The 16,367-nt window shown below is 37.8% G+C and overlaps 6 protein-coding genes across 6 annotated transcripts; 2 read left to right on the forward strand and 4 right to left on the reverse strand.

Moving 5' to 3' along the window:
• Positions 1–464: 464 nt before the first annotated feature.
• On the reverse strand, positions 465–1,814 carry L201_001025 (uncharacterized protein; the record flags this gene model as incomplete). Its single annotated transcript, XM_066216818.1, has 3 exons — positions 465–650; positions 837–996; positions 1,141–1,814. The coding sequence occupies 3 exons, from the start codon at positions 1,812–1,814 to the stop codon at positions 465–467; spliced, it is 1,020 nt and encodes a 339-aa protein (XP_066072915.1).
• A 3,700-nt stretch (positions 1,815–5,514) lies between these two features.
• L201_001026 (uncharacterized protein) lies at positions 5,515–7,009 on the forward strand (the record flags this gene model as incomplete). The annotated part of the gene is made up of 6 exons (XM_066216819.1): positions 5,515–5,554; positions 5,664–5,745; positions 5,824–5,991; positions 6,055–6,135; positions 6,196–6,871; positions 6,944–7,009. The coding sequence occupies 6 exons, from the start codon at positions 5,515–5,517 to the stop codon at positions 7,007–7,009; spliced, it is 1,113 nt and encodes a 370-aa protein (XP_066072916.1).
• Positions 7,010–7,862: 853 nt separating this feature from the next.
• L201_001027 (uncharacterized protein) lies at positions 7,863–8,120 on the reverse strand (the record flags this gene model as incomplete). Its single annotated transcript, XM_066216820.1, has 1 exon — positions 7,863–8,120. One exon carries the CDS (start codon positions 8,118–8,120, stop codon positions 7,863–7,865), a length of 258 nt encoding a protein of 85 aa, XP_066072917.1.
• Positions 8,121–10,061: 1,941 nt separating this feature from the next.
• Positions 10,062–12,260, forward strand: L201_001028 (uncharacterized protein; the record flags this gene model as incomplete). Its single annotated transcript, XM_066216821.1, has 10 exons — positions 10,062–10,110; positions 10,173–10,264; positions 10,339–10,414; positions 10,521–10,558; positions 10,631–10,709; positions 10,779–10,794; positions 10,874–11,414; positions 11,523–11,581; positions 11,685–11,878; positions 11,977–12,260. 10 exons carry the CDS (start codon positions 10,062–10,064, stop codon positions 12,258–12,260), a joined length of 1,428 nt encoding a protein of 475 aa, XP_066072918.1.
• A 269-nt stretch (positions 12,261–12,529) lies between these two features.
• On the reverse strand, positions 12,530–13,792 carry L201_001029 (uncharacterized protein; the record flags this gene model as incomplete). The annotated part of the gene is made up of 3 exons (XM_066216822.1): positions 12,530–12,932; positions 13,054–13,315; positions 13,420–13,792. The coding sequence occupies 3 exons, from the start codon at positions 13,790–13,792 to the stop codon at positions 12,530–12,532; spliced, it is 1,038 nt and encodes a 345-aa protein (XP_066072919.1).
• Positions 13,793–14,627: 835 nt separating this feature from the next.
• L201_001030 (uncharacterized protein) lies at positions 14,628–15,950 on the reverse strand (the record flags this gene model as incomplete). Its single annotated transcript, XM_066216823.1, has 7 exons — positions 14,628–14,673; positions 14,726–14,806; positions 14,888–14,914; positions 14,981–15,045; positions 15,111–15,230; positions 15,406–15,729; positions 15,792–15,950. The coding sequence occupies 7 exons, from the start codon at positions 15,948–15,950 to the stop codon at positions 14,628–14,630; spliced, it is 822 nt and encodes a 273-aa protein (XP_066072920.1).
• Between the last annotated feature and the right edge of the window lie 417 nt (positions 15,951–16,367).

Raw genomic sequence — 16,367 nt, forward strand, 5'->3', positions numbered from 1 at the left:
GTATCTCACACTAACTGGTGCAATAAGCCTGGGATATTTGCGGGACTAGAGTAGAAGCAGCATTAAGAGCCAAACTTTTTTGTAAATTGGCATATGGCGCGACCTTCAACAAATTCGGGTTTGATAGGTTATTTACAAATTTTCTATTCTTAAATAGCTCAACAGTCATAATGCATTTTGATAATACGATACTTAGCTCTATCTATGATACATATATGAGGATCAGGAATATTTGATATACTGATGGAATGTGACTTATGCAACTATTGATACAAAATGGTTCGATCTATTTGAGCTCGAATGAATTGATGAAATTTGTTAAATACCGTGGGTATATATTCTGGAACGCGAGTTTCACTTGGAACCCATTTCTTGCTCCAAGGGTATTTGATGCTATTTTAGGTAGAGATCTATTCATATGGATGTGGCTGTGTATCTTACAGTGGTATTGTTATTTGTTTTACCTAAAACATTTCTTCATCGCTACTTCTTTGTCTACCATGCCTTGCTATATTATTCAAGGCTGTGGCTCTTTCTTCTTGGAAATGCTTTTCAAGATGAGTTTTCAATTTTGGTACGTTTGTCATGAATTCATCGCATTTGTGACATGTTAAAGGTGTATCCAGTAAACGCTTCGCATCGTACATAGCCTAAGTTGAAGGAGGCAACGGGAAAGTAAAAAATAATCAGTATTTCATTCGGTCTAGTCACATGTAATCGTATGCAGGATGACTTGAAAAGCACATGAGATAGATGAAACGGATGATAGAGTAAATTTCTTCGACAGAGAAAAGATTAGAACACAAAAGACAGGACACGTTGTAGAACACACTTACATCGACCCGTTCTCGCATATTTGAATCATCTTCAATCCATCTTTTGACTTCCATTATATCGATGAAAAATCCTAGATCTGGTCTAAAGGAATTATGATGTTTCTTGGTTTTTAATGATGGTGATATTCTATCATCTGAAATAACGTGTAGATGTACGTGTCTGAATAAAGTTGAAGAATCGAATCATTAGCTGGAAGGAAGACAATCCCCAAAACACATGTTCCGTTATAATTCTTAACCGATTTCAGCTTGTAGAAATCTTCTCGGGATTTCCTTTTGAAAGTCGATTTTGCTTACAACTTACTTCATTGAAGGTATAGCGTGAAATCCAATATCAATTTTCCATTCGAAGCCTTCAGTTTTCAACATTTCATCTCTTATCATTTCTTCAACTTCTCTTGAAGTATTTTCCAGCGCTAACAAAATTTCTTCTCTTGATTCCCTATCTGCCTTCAGCAATAGGCTTTTTAGATCATTTAGGGTATCTAAAGGTACAATTGATTTCTTGGAATCTGGGTTTAATTGTGAAGTAAATGGATATCTTGGTAAAACCAAAAAATGATATTTCGCTTTTGGATATTGATCAAATACTGCTATTGTATTTCTTGTCGTTAATAGTAATTTCGATGCAGACAGTGATTGTGAAGGATTGGCTAATGTTGCATAGTTTCGTAATGCATCTAAAGGTGGTCCACCACCCATATTTATATTTATACTTTTGCCTAATGACAAGATACTACTTGATCTTGAATGTTTATTTAATCGAGATTTCCTCCTTTCAGGCCGACCTTGAATTGGAACTTGATCTTGATCTTGATTAGTATTACTTCCAGATTCTGCTCTTATACGTTGTTCGCTAGGACTACCGGTATTAGTGGCAGTCGTAGTAGTAATTTGAGGTCTTCTTGATGACGATGCTGCAGGATTACCTTCTGAGTCGGAAGATCCAGGCGATAGAGGTGCAAAGCAATTCCCCATTTTGCAATTTTTGAAGTAGGGTTTGGGATGAAAAGCAAGTGTATTGCAACGTTGAATTGGGTTCAGAATTCAATTTTTATTTTTGAGTTTTTAGGTGAAAGATGTTGGTTTGTTGTCGCCCGGATGAGGACCCAAATTGAAGGAGGATGGATGGGCCATGTAGACACCACAGGAGAGGGGATTTAAGAGGAGATCGACGAATCGCCCAGGCAGGAAACAAAGTATTATATCGCCATGATTTATGAGGCGGACAGCGAATAGACGAGACAGTTATGTCAGCATATTGTAGACTATAAAAACGATCAATATGCTATACTGGAAAGAGTGGTGTATTGGATGAGTTCGCGAAAATTTTCTTCTCTGTTTGATGTCAGATCCTCAAAGCACATTCCGATAGCTCTACCATAGTCAAACAGCCTTAACTAAAACTATCAACAATAATAACGAGAAAGGCATAAAGGGTTATTCGGAAGAAATAAAGACAAAAATAGTTGATAGATAGGGTAAGGTATACCTTCTGTGATGGGGTTCGCCATCACAGATGGGTTATCGTTGGTATGTATTTCTGGATATATGTCGGTGGAGATGTGGGTATGTACGTTCTCATCAATCACAGAGCATAATCGAATATCACTTGATCAGAGAGTCACCAAAATATCTGCAGGGTCCGCAACTCGTTAACCTCCCCTTTTTACTTACATTTCCCTTCCTGATCGCTCCTACCTCTTTATTCTCGGATGCAAGTGAAGGTTTCTGTGATTTATGATCGTAATAAAGATGAATGAACAAACAGCGTATGGTAACATCCCCTTCGTAATCCTTTTCCCCATGTTTCGGAAAGGGAAAGAATGTTTGTAAAGAAAAGGGTTAAATACGGTGTGGCTTAAGGGGAGTAGAATGTTATGTATGTTTCGGCGTGTTCTTCAATATTAATAACATCGGCGTACACGCAGTGAGGATCTTTCGGGATGAGATAAGAGGAAGCAACGAAAATGAGTGGAGCAATCGCGTTCAAGTGGGTTTATTTTTCCCTTTTGAACATTAAAATCGAACATTGTTTAGAAGATAGATATTCTGGACTACGGGAATTTCTGCAGTATAGAATATTGTAGGATAAGCACACTAGACAAAGTGTGAAAAGGGAATCAATCACGTTTACTTCGGCATGAGTGGAGCTAGGTCTTGGAGGGAAAACTGATCAAACCCTCCTAAGTCGAGACTTCATTTTTTCCATCGTTGGAGCTGAGAACCGTTTCAATCGAAAAATGATGTGAATCGTATTGATAGATAGAAGAGAGAGATCTAAAACGGACTCACCTAAAATATTTGCTTTTCGATTTGCTTGAGATAGCCATTGGTGTATACGTACTTGTATATCAATTACCTATTGAATCTTCGAAATTTGTATCTTTGTATTCGAAATTTGTTTTAAAGGAAGATATGGTATTTTAGCTTAGAGTTTTCGTTTCTTCATAAGATCATGGTTAAAATGTTCCCCTTGTTTTGTCCCTGACCCTGGTTTTCCGTAGAAAAGTAAATTAAAGCCTCGACTTCTGATAACAAGAGGAATGTAACTATGTATATGATACAGGCAGGAGCAAGCTTGGCCAGGAGCGAAGATGTGAGGAACAAGAAAAGTAATTTAATGCAGGGTTTCATGTTTGTGCATGGCAGTCTTTTAAACATTTTCTTCCATATTTTCGTCGCTATGACGCCTACTGGAATCAATTCTCGTAAAACTCGATCAACACCAATGACGTAATTCTATTCTTTCAAGTGGCGCTTTTCTTTCACCCGCTTTTCCAAAGGTCTTAACGCACAAAAAGAATGAGAAACTTAGGTGGAGATAGAATGGGCAACCGAGTAAGAGACGACGTTTGTTTATGATTTTTCTTTGGCAGCGGTACCATTCTGCTCTTGCTTGCACGTTGAGTATCATTCGAGAGAAGCAGCTTCAGCAGCCTTTATCTCGTAAAGCTACGTGAATATTGGTAGTCACCACCAATAGAAGAAAGAAACCTCGTTCCACATAGAAGTGACAGTGGTACCTAGGTCGAAGCAGGAGGCACTATCCATTAGAAATTTGGACTACTAACTGTATACGCAACCTCAATAATGCGATGATCGTTGAGAGAGAATTGTAACTATGTTTAAAGCACGTCTCGTATCGGAATCAGTGAGAAGATCTCACACAACTTCTTCTTTTACTTGGATGACAGTTGAAAACACTGAACTGGATGTATTTTGCCATTCACGAGTAATAACCATTTACATTATGTGTCTATTCGAACTTTCTTGATGATAGACGGGTATATGTTAACACGTCTGCACGATGTCCTTTGGTCATACTTTCCCGAATCACACTTTGATGAGCTGTCTATGCCGTGGAGTATACGACTTAAACTTGAATTTGATGCTTTACTTACATCCTACTTCACCCTGTACATACAAACCTTCTCAAGTTACTTGCACTTCTCTTTACCGCTACGTAGGATGCAAACACAAGTACGTATCTTTACAGTGTCTCAAGACCATAAATACGCTTCCATATGCTCTCGGTGTAAATAGTGCCGATAGGCGACATCGCGACCATATGAGCCGATGATCTCCGTATGTAAAGTAATTCTGACAAGTCAAAAGTTGTTAAAGCACAGAATCTCAAGACACAAGGACTTCAAGGTTATAGACGTAGACTCTCGTGATCTAGCGGTTTCGGCCGTAATTCGCTCACTGTGCATCAAGAGGTATGAGTAGTATATCGTCACCAGGACTGAAAAAACATACTGAGGCTGATCCCTCGGCAAAAAGCGAGGTAATTGACTTCTCACTGTTTGAGATTTTATCTTCGGAATTTGAAAATAGTACATATGAAAGTGGAGGTTGTCCACTTGATTCTCTCAAATAATTGTTTTCGATTTTTACGGTCATCTGACTGTCATTCTTCGAGCGTGATTTTATTTATTTTCGGATCATTTTATTTGAGATTACAATCCTAGTACTGCTATCGGTGTATGATTGACGATCATTTGAGATAATCAGATTAAATCATTTGAGATATTTACGTATCGGATCAATTTTCCGTCATTTCCGAGTCTATCGTTTATCTTATAATCTGAAATCTCAAATAATCAATAAACACATGGTTTTATATAGCTTAGATTATCTCAAATGCGGGGGGGAGGGGGGAAACGATACGTACGACACCTACGCAATTGACATGTATCCAGCTACGACTTCAAGGGCAGATGATGCATGAGGATTGATTATCTCAAATTCCACCTGACGATATAGCTAGTTAGTATCTTTTAGCTTTCGAGATATGATGGGGCAATACCGGGGCTTTACCCTCTCTACTCTTTACATAGACCCGGTTATACGGAAACTGGAAAAGCAAGTAAAGGGCACTTGAGCTAAATATGGGATTACAAGATTATCACTGAAGTCTATAGCTGAATTGAATTATCTCAAATTCAACATTTGAGATGTCGCAGCTGCTACCCGAAGCTAGCCGGAACTCATACCTTTGTTAGCGACTAGCCGTCTGTCCATTCTAGCATTCTAGCATATCGAACAGATATATAAGGTCGTACTCTTACCTTGTTATCCCCACTCTTCTCCTTCTCAAGACATTTCTCGTTTGAATCTATCCTCTTTGCTTATTCTATAAACCCACTCTCAGTCTATCACATCATCATTCAAAATGGTCAAAGTTCTCGCTATTCTTTACAAAGGTGGTAAAGGTTAGTCTACATTCTGATGCTGGCAGAGTCCTGTTCCTTTCGTGTTGAGCTTCTGCTAGATATCTCCTGTACACAAAAATGCTGACATCGTATCATCCTTTTTAAACAGCCGCTGAAGAAGAACAAAAACTCCTCGGTACCGTAGAGAACTCTCTTGGTATTGCTGACTGGCTCAAACAAAATGGTCACGAGTGAGTGAAACTATCTGTTCGAATCAGATCATCTGTAACATCTCAAGGCCTGCCGCTGATATACCACTTCTCAACCAGATTCGTAGTCACTGATTCCAAAGAAGGACCAGACTCAGATTTCCAAAAACACATTGTTGATGCTGAAATCCTCATTACCACTCCTTTCCACCCCGGTTACCTTACCGAAGAAGTCATGAACAAGGCTAAAAACTTGAAATTATGTGTCACTGCTGGTGTTGGTTCTGAGTGAGTTTTTCGGTATCCATGGATTCGCTCCTGTACACTGGCTAAATACTATTTTCATGATAGTCACATCGATCTCAACGCTGCTAACAAGCGAAACATCACCGTTGCTGAAGTTTCCGGTTCAAATGTAGTATCAGTTGCCGAGTAAGTCTAATTATAGAATTGCTATGGACAAGGGATTCAGAGCTAATTTACAATGGTTAGACATGTCGTCATGTCAATCTTAGTTCTTGTCAGAAACTTCGTACCAGCTCATGAACAAATCGTTGCTGATGACTGGAACGTTGCCGAAATCGCTAGAAATGCTTATGATTTAGAAGATAAAGTTGTTGGTACCGTAGGTTGTGGTAGAATTGGTTACAGAGTATTGGAAAGATTACAAGGTTTCAACTGTAAAGAATTATTATGGTTTGATTACACTGATTTACCTGAAGATAAAAAGAAACCAGAATTCAAAAGAGTTGATAAATTGGAAGATATGTTAGCTAGATGTGATGTTGTTACTATCAACTGTCCATTACATGAAAAAACCAAAGGTCTTTTCAACAAAGAAATTTTATCAAAGATGAAACCTGGATCATGGTTAGTTAACACCGCAAGAGGTGCTATTTGTGTTAGAGCAGATGTTAAAGATGCTCTTGCTTCTGGACATTTGAGAGGTTACGCTGGTGACGTATGGGATGTTCAACCTGCTCCTAAAGATCACTCTTGGAGACACGCTTTCAACCCTCTTGGTGGTGGTAACGGTATGGTACCTCATTACTCTGGTACAACCCTCGACGCTCAAATTAGATACGCAAACGGTACAAAAGATATCATCGATCGATACTTCTCAGGCAAAGACCAAGACCCAGCAAACTTGATCGTTATCAACGGTGATGTAAGTTTATATTCCTTCCTATCCGGGCCTATGTGGTTAAGATGGAAGCTAACCTGAAATTATCCTGCTTAGTACGCATCAAAGGCTTATGGTGAACGAGAGAAGAAAGCGTCTGGTCAGAAACCAGCTGGTCCATGAAGGTTTGCACGTATGATATTTAACGACACTGTTCTGAATATGTAGTATTTTAGTTTATTGATAAGTAAGAAGTAAAAAGCAAAAATGATATGCATTATATATCAATCTAAATTCTGTGATGATGATCACAAGTCTGATTAAGTGCATTGGTATTATTGACATTAAGTGGATTTCTTTCACAAATGTATACACAAGCGAACCGGATAGTGATACGTTTCCCTTGCTGTTGAGTGTAGCGATGGTGGGTTAGTCTAGAACGATGTTCTCCAACTTGGCGAATTGCTCTTTACACTTGATTATCTATCTTTGAGATTGAAGTAGCGCTATAGTGTAATTACCATGGAAGGACTCATTATTGATCGGGTCCACAAACAGAATGTGAAATGAACTTGTTGACTTTTGCAAGGGATAAAGATGGCAAATTCGAATGAAGAATCGTTGAACAAGATGTAATAATGTATGCATGAGGGTTCGTTAAATATGTTAATTGAGTAATCTAGGTTATTCCATGCTAATAAATTGTGATGGATTGCGTCAATGGGAAATGCTGAAGTGAGGTCTATTTGTGCTTGATATGCAATCTATTGAAAATACATTGTAAGCCTGAGTATTGCTTGAGTCTGTCGTGATACTCCAAATTATAGAGTGAGATCATAATGATACTCACAAATTATACTATACAACTGGTGTTGAGAATGAAGTCTCTTATATACAAAATGCAATTTAAATCCCTTCTCCGTCGTCGATTTCTGGTTGGGAACTGAGATATAGCTCCAATCAGCTACGTTCTATTGAGAATAGTCATCCCAAAGTAATGGTGAAGAAGAGGGGACACTTACTCGACAAGAGATATTTATCGTTCCTCTAAGAATCTTCTCTTACCTCTTTGATTCATCAAGACTACAACTTCACTTTTTTCCTTCCTAGACGAATCTATTAATCTTAAACTACCACTTTCATTTGAAGATGAGTCTAATCTTGCTTCACCATGTGACTTTACCGGACATGGAAATGCTACCACTATGAATGCACCTAAAAAAGTTGCTGTGAATAATGTTGACAAAATTGATCTTTGTCTTGGTCGGAAATGTGTGAGTAGTAGAGGTGCCATCGTATGCTTTTGAATCGAGTTGTTGAATTAGGATCAGAGTGATCGACCTAGAATAATATGATTATGATTTGTTGGTCAATGTATCGAGGTAGATAGTATTCTTTATGATCCAATATCTATATCTTGATGAAATGGTTTTCGTCCTTCAATAATTTTGCCGTTTTTCTCCCTTAACGATATTCAATGAATTTGAAGTTAAGTTGTATATGTATATTCCTTCTTTCGCCAATTTGTTTTTGGTAATGCAAGAATGAAAGTTGACGCTGACTGATATGGTGGTCTTTTATGTTTATTGTTGTTTTGATTTTTATCTGATAACTAATTAGAAGCTATGGTAAGGTATAAACTGGTTGAGAGATGTTAAAGATTAAAAATGCCTCGAAAAGGTTTGAAGTGGATTGGGTAACCAAATAGTAGTTCCATATACTCCCGCGTACAACCGAGACCCGAACAGTAACAATAATATATAATAATAACACGCTTAAATCTATTGGATGAGGTGTGAATATTATTTTCAGTATTTATTGGATTTTATCCCCAAGTGTAGCACGTGGTCTTTACTTAGCACGCACTGTTACGCGAAATAAGATGATGTATGGTATCGTAGTATCCAGATAAGCTATGCATTATTTGGGTTGGATATTATTATTGAACATCTTGGTAATGTATACAACTAAGTATAGGCGGCGACGATACCTTGTTGTACTTGATCTCCACATTGTTACTTGGATGCATTGGTATGGAAGAATCCCATGGCATGGCGCTGCCAACATACGATGACTAAACCCAGCTGAATATCTGAACAATGCTGAGCTAAATGAAGATAGGTGTATCGGGAAGGTGGTAGCTTTGATGCCAATACATTCCTCAGGTTGGATGAGGCTAGGTCTAACATGAAAGTATAAAAATAGGATTCTCGGTCAACTGTTACATCAAGTAAGATGCTTGGCATTTATCAAACGGGAACGAAAAGATGAAAAGATACAGGGTTCCTCCTTTTTGTTTTTGATAAGAAAAAGAATATAAAAATCACTCTTCTCACCTTTCACCGTCTGAAGCAAGAGGCTGAAATATAGCTACAAGCATAGGCAGAGGCGTAAAACCTCGATAACCTTCTTTTTTCTCTCACTCTTCGACTTTTTCCTACGGAACGTCGATCGTGGAATCTCCGGTAGAACTGTACCTTACGAAAAGAAAACTTGCCCTTTTTTGTCGTGTCTAACGCAATTGTTTTTTCTTTAAAGTTAAGACACCATTTCCCTTGTCCTCTCGCCTCAGGCTTTGTTGAGACTTTACCCTCTAAAATACTCTGTATGTCACCATGCACTACCACTTTTTTTTGAAAATACAGTAAGTATACTGCGGATCTCCCCTGAAGGTCCATTCCGATGTCTCTGTGATCAAACAGATAAAAACGCGGTATTGCGGATCTCACGTAAGTCAAACGTTTCATTTCACATCTCTCATTTCTAGCTTCTTCTCTAGTCGAAAGAAGCTAAAGAAATTCATGGAGCTAACCTTCCCGTCTTTACAATCCGTTGGATCTTAGCTGAATGGCTCTTCTGTTCAAATGCTATACTTCAAGGTACCCGGATAATGTCGATCCCTTTTTTAACGGTTCTTTCGATATGTGATCCTGAATACCAATTTCTGGATTGAATAGCGCTGTTGAAGAACAAAAGCAAGACATGTCTCCTTATCAGTAAAGACAGTGGTAATACTGTGCACTTGAAGTGGATAAGCAAATATGTATAAATTGATTCATGCATCGCAAGTAAGACAGAAATCTTTTCTTGCTAAATCTTTTCTTTTTCAAAACCAAAATAAAAAAAGAAAGAACACTGTAATAAGGTGTAGATTTTATCTTTATCATCAGCCCATTTCAACGATTTTAATCAGGTTCAAACGCTTCTTGACAGGAATCTTTGCGATTGTGTAGCAATGTTAGGAACAAGTATCATACTTCTGTTAGGTATCGTAGCCGCAACAGGTGAGTAAAACCGTATTGGCTACACGTTCCTTTTGAACAATTGATGCTGACTTCGCAGATAGGTGCGCGTTGTGATGATATTCTTCATAATCTCGTACAACGTGAACATACTCTAGTCTCTCGTGCAAATACCTATACTACAAGATATGCTGAGGTAAGTAGCATTTTGAAGACACCAATCTACTTCGAAGTCTAAGAACAAAATTGGCTTTCTCTCATAACGCATAGTCATGTATCCCAATTTGCGAAACGACTGCTATGAAAGCATGTGACTCCATTAGCACACAAGCAGATCAATTGAAATGTAAGTCAGTCGTGTATACAAATGACAAAAAAAATTCGCATTTCATCCACTTTCTAACCAAATAATTCTGAAGATTTTAGCTAATTTCTTTCCCAATTTAATGCAGGTTATTGCACATATGCAGCTTTACAAACTAGAGCAAACGTGAGTCTACCTAATCTATACGTGCTTGATTCCAAATACGTGTAAGTAAACTGATCAGGCTTTTATTTCAAGTGCGTTACATGTGCCAAAACCAATGGTGGTGATATAAGAGTGAATGGAGTTACTGCTAATTTCGATACCTATATGAATGGTAAGCTTGACCATGGATATGCAGTATCAGTTTCATCTCAACTGATATAATCTTTACTTGTGATAACAGCTATCCTTGACACTTGGTAAGTAAGCACACAGTCTTGCCGAAATTTTGGCTTTTCTGCTTAGACGAGTAACTTGGGGCTAATGTTCTATCTGTAGTTATGACGCTGGATACGTTATCCCAGCTGCTGTATATAGCAGTATCACTCAACAAGCAGCTAGTAAGACAACTGTATATTCAGGATCAGCAGTTACTACAACGGCATCTTCTCCACCAATTTCCACACCAGCCTCATCATCACCATCTTCATCTTCATCATCTTCATCGTCTTCATCTGGGAGTGGAACACTTTATTCACCTTCGGGAGGATTTAATAGTAGTTCAGGATTTTCATCGGGTTCAGGATCAGTATGCACATCGAATTTCTTTTCACTTATAAACCTACAATATTCAATGTGCAACCATCAAGGTACAGTACTACAACCTAAAACATCTTCAACATGTTCGACTTCAAATGGAAAAACAACATGTTCATGGGGAGCATCATCACCAAGACCTTGTGGAGGTGGTTTATTGTGTTCAGAAATCAAAGTACCATCACAAATGATTTGTGATAATGTTGTAAGAGATGTAAGTACAGGAAAAGACATCCCAGGATTACAAGATGCTAAAATTGATTTAGGTGATGTACATTACTATGTAAGTCCTCACTGTTCTTCTCTTGTTTTATCAGATTCAACTTACGATCTTACGATCTATCACCTTCCAAAATCATGAATTAGACTAATAAGTTAATTTCAATAATAGATATGTAATTGCAATGGTCCAACAGACGGTGTACCTCCAATCTGTACTAGTTGTGGAGAGTAAGTCGAACATTTCTATTCTGGATCATCGATATAATTCTCATAGATATCGCTTCTTAATCTGGAAGCAAGTCGATTGTACTGATAATTCTCTTCTTCGCAGATCTTGTAAATCCCAACTGAATCCAGCTTCCAAATTACAATGTAATGTAGCGGAATCATGCATTGGTGGAGCAACTTGGAATCCACAATCTTCAGATTCCAATTATTGTCTTAAACCTGCATTTGCTCAAATGAGTTCATCAGGAGGTGTACAGTATATAACAGACAATGGCGGTACAGTTATTCCATGTTCAAGTCAGTTTCAATTTTTACTATTATCAACAGTTTCCATTCATTAGCCCCCTCCCTTTTATCTCAGATAATGCTAATATACGTTTGATCTTTCCTTTTAGACGGTAATCAACCACTTGATTCTTGCGGTAATAGAGCAGGTTCGTCACAAGGTAGTAGAACTTGTAATTGTGCTGGAACAGCGGGAACATTTGATCCTTGTGGTATCGCAGGCGGAGCAGCAGTCAAACCAAGTGGATCTTCTACAGGAACTACAACCACAAATAACGGTTCTCCTACCAATACATCGAAATCAAGTGGTGCAACGTTATGGCAAAAAACGGGAAGCGTATTCGTTAGAGCAGTAGTGGCTTTATCAATTATTTTGGCTATTTCATCCATCTAGCTAGTGGTGTAGAGTACGTACCGATAGTTTAGTACATATAGATACACAGAGCTTGTATTTTCGATTTCGTGTTTGATTAGGGCATTTCATGGTATTTATGTATGTATATTTCGAGCTCTGGCGTGTAAAAAAGCATTGTTCATGTGCACTGTATATACATAAGTTACAAACTCTATGAAACCCGATCTAAGTACATTACTTCGAGATATAAGCTTGTTTATCCTGCTCATCATCTTTATATACATAGCCTATCTGGGTCTCAACATTGATTAAAGCTTTAACATATCTTCTTCACCTAATTGATCACCAGCGAAAACAGCAGCAGTTTGACCTTGAGCTAAACTAACTGTAACATTTGCAACGAATGAACCTGAATTACCTGCCCAAAATAAACCTTTAACATTTGTTCTTGGATCATCACCCATTCTTGGAGGAAAGCCTGATACACCTAAATCTGTGTTTGGTGGTGAAATCGTACCGAATGGACTTAATTTATCACCTAATAAACCTTCAGTTAAAATAGGTAACGAATCTTCTGTAGCTGTAAATTTTTCAGGGAATAATAACATTGCTGGAATTTCGATTGATTTTCCATCTGTAAATTTGATTTCTAATGCTGTTTCTGAAGAATTTTCGGCCATCGATTCAATTGGTGTTGAGATGATGTTATAACTAAGTGGATAATAGACGGAAGAAGGGAGGGATTAATCAGTATCGATTTACTTGAATTATATATATGTAATGATCAAGCTTATTTACAGTATATAAATTACTAAAAGAAACCTCGACTTACCCCAATTTCTTGACTAAATCATATTTTTCTTCTAAGCCGGCATCTTTCCTACCTTGTTCAGTTTCAACATCCATACCATTAGTTAAAATGTATTTATCTGTATGATCTAATGATCTCCACAATTTCAACATTGATTCAACTAATTTAGGATTCATTTGACTATTGTTTTTGGTGAGAAGGAATCCGAAGGGTGCATTGGCTGTTTCAGTGCCGTGACAGAATATACAATGTATAATTCTTTTACCCCATTGTTCTTGAACACCTAGAAATCATACGAGAATCAAGTATAAGTTAGTACATCTGTTTTTGGATATATTGTTTTTTTTCCCAAATATGATAAGTGGAAAAGGAGAACGAACAACTCACCTTTAATATCAGGCATATGATCTTTCAAACCGGTAGCCAATACAACTTTTTTAGCATTTATTTTATTTTTTTCATCATCTAAAGCTTCAAATAAACCATTATCTAATTTTTTCAATTCAATGATTTTACCCAATTTAAATGTAAATGTATTTGAATAATATTTTGTTAAATCTTGTCTCATTTTAAAACGAAAATCTGATGGAGATTCATTTTCAAATCCTGCTATTGTATGTGAATGTTTTACACCTTGATTTCTATATAATCCTGAATCATATAAAATACATGTTCTTTTCAATCTAGAAAATGTCATTGCTGCTGATAATCCTGCTGGACCACCGCCAATTACTAATAAATCTGAAACTAAAACTGACATTTTGATATATATCTTTATGGCTCCCAATTGGTTATTTAGTCTACCTGCTTGAAATAGCTGGAGTAATAGGTTATATTTCCTCTATTGTAGAAATTGATGAAAAGATATGGTCATGCATGAACAATCAAATATCTTGACGAACATTCCTTTCTTATATACCTTTTATTTTTCATCCTACATCTTGAGTCTGATAGCTGACCTTCACGCTTACACATCCACATCAAACATACGTTGGCGCTTCCACTTCCATTTACAGTTGTACTAAATTTACTTATTCAGCTTCAAGGTAATCGTACAAACTCGTGACCGATAAACCGAAAATAAGTGAAAAGACCAAAGTTGAACCTCGCAAAATAACCATTTTCGGAAGCACTGATATCCCTCAGCCCTCCTTATCTATGGTTAATATCCCGAACTCAACCCCTTTCGGGCGCCGCCCGGCGCCGTTCTTCCACATAATGGCAACTCGAGTACGGTTCGAGCAGAGTATCATTACTCTTTCTGGTAATCTCTGCGTAGGACTGCCAATGTTTGCTGTTGAGTACATGCATATTGGAGATTGAAAGAGAAGGTGATTCATACCTGTATACATAATGCCAGGTAGAATGGAAGACAAAATCGTACCTAGCAGGCTGTTCTTACATATGGAAAAATGGTAATTAGCCTCTGGGAGCTGTAAGTAATCATGGGACCTGGTTGCTAACTATGCCAGCTGATTATTGAGATGCATCGCATTCACCATGTAAATTTTCCTATATTATCTGTTATATACAACCTTTTCTAGTAATTCACAATTCAACGACTTTCGAAATAGCATATTGCACATCCAAGAACTCTACTTTTTATGATGGGTTTCCAGGAATTTGATAACGTTCTTGGGGCTATTTGATGTGATCAGTTACCTTCAAACCCATATATATGAACCATACGTACTTGTCAGCCGGTTTTACACCTAAAGCTATATCGACTAATTTACCAGTACCTTTCTCGAAGATGAAGTGAGATCGTTTGGTGCTAAATTCCAGGCTCGCATCGTCAATGTCTTGCAACGATACGAAATGAAGATGATGTTAGGTACAACGTAGATTAACTCACTTGTTAGGTTGAACGAAAGCACCGAGTCTATGTATAGTTCCAAGATTTCAGCTTGTAAAGGCCAAAAGGTGATAGCAGCTGATGTTTACTTACCGTTTGATCAATTTACTTTCAGGATCACAGAGCAATTTATAGGTCAACTGCTTCTTGTTTATCCACTATATGGGTCAATGACATCAGCGTTGTAGTCAACACAGGTATCAGTGGACTTTTAGATCATCACCTTTTGCTGAGCTTCAGATTTATCTTTCGATAAACCATAGATGTCATAGCCTAATTCTTGTATCACATCGTAATTATCTCGGAACCCGCAAGCTTGAGTCGTACATCCTGGTGTATCAGCCTAAACAAGTGAACATATCAGAATCAGCTCATACGGACCAAAATTCATCCCTCGATAATCAACCATTGTGACAGATATCCTGTCTTCAACAGAGTACAGCCATTATATCTAGTGTTAGATATTGAGAGGGAAGGATGTGGTGGTGGAGGTTGTAAAGGGAAACGAGTGAACTTACTTTAGGATACAAGAAAATCACAACCCCTTTTTCACCAGCCAATCCACTGACGTCTACATCTGCACCAGCGTTATCTTTCAAAGTAATCTTAGGTAATGTATCACCTTTTTTCAATTGTCCTTTTGATCCTGTATCTGGTTCAGCATCTGCAGGGGCTTCTTCCTCCTTTTCTTTTTTAGCAGCACTTGATTTAGCTTCTTCATCAGTATCTTTCTTTGAAGTAGTTGATTTCACACCTGATTTAGGTGCAGAAGCTTTTGATGATGTAGCAGCTTTGGTTTTCTTGTTTTCTGTATCGTCACCATTGGTTTCTTCAGCAACCCTCTAAATAATAGGCTCGTATTAGCTTTGAACGCATTGATAGTAGAGCAGGTCAGATAAATCACCTTCTTTGAATTGACCTCTTTCTTAGTAGATTCCTTGTTTGATTCAGCCTCTTTCTTACTGCCATCATCTAGATTAGCAGTAGATTTAGGTTGTTCAGCTATACGTGCTGATCGTCTTGATGAAGGTGGTGCATCAGCAGTTGATTTTTTGGGTGCCATGATGATCTAGGATGTGTTATGTATAGCGGTAGGGATGTTTAATGTTGAGATAGCAGAGCAAAGTCTCGTATCGTGTGAAGATGGTTCGGTGTAGAAGAAGTGTTACAAAAGGAATTGGTAAGAGAAGATGGTCAATATTGCTGATATTGATGGAAACCAGCCCACCCGTTAATGATCAGCGTACTAGTACAGTAAAGTATTGTGTATTGTGTATTGTGTATTGTGTATGGTGTCATTCCATCTAATGTTATTAATGTTCGTCCCGGAGACCCCGATGATCAGGCACAGGGTTATACCATACATAATATATAGTTACGTTTTAGGTATGATGTGGCATTTAACTCGATATCTGCATACTGCACAAACGCAAATAGGCTTAATTAGCAGTAGCAGTGGTAAAAGCGACATTACGATAAG

Source organism: Kwoniella dendrophila, chromosome 1 (assembly GCF_036810415.1).
Source record: "Kwoniella dendrophila CBS 6074 chromosome 1, complete sequence".
Classification (NCBI taxonomy): domain Eukaryota; kingdom Fungi; phylum Basidiomycota; class Tremellomycetes; order Tremellales; family Cryptococcaceae; genus Kwoniella; species Kwoniella dendrophila.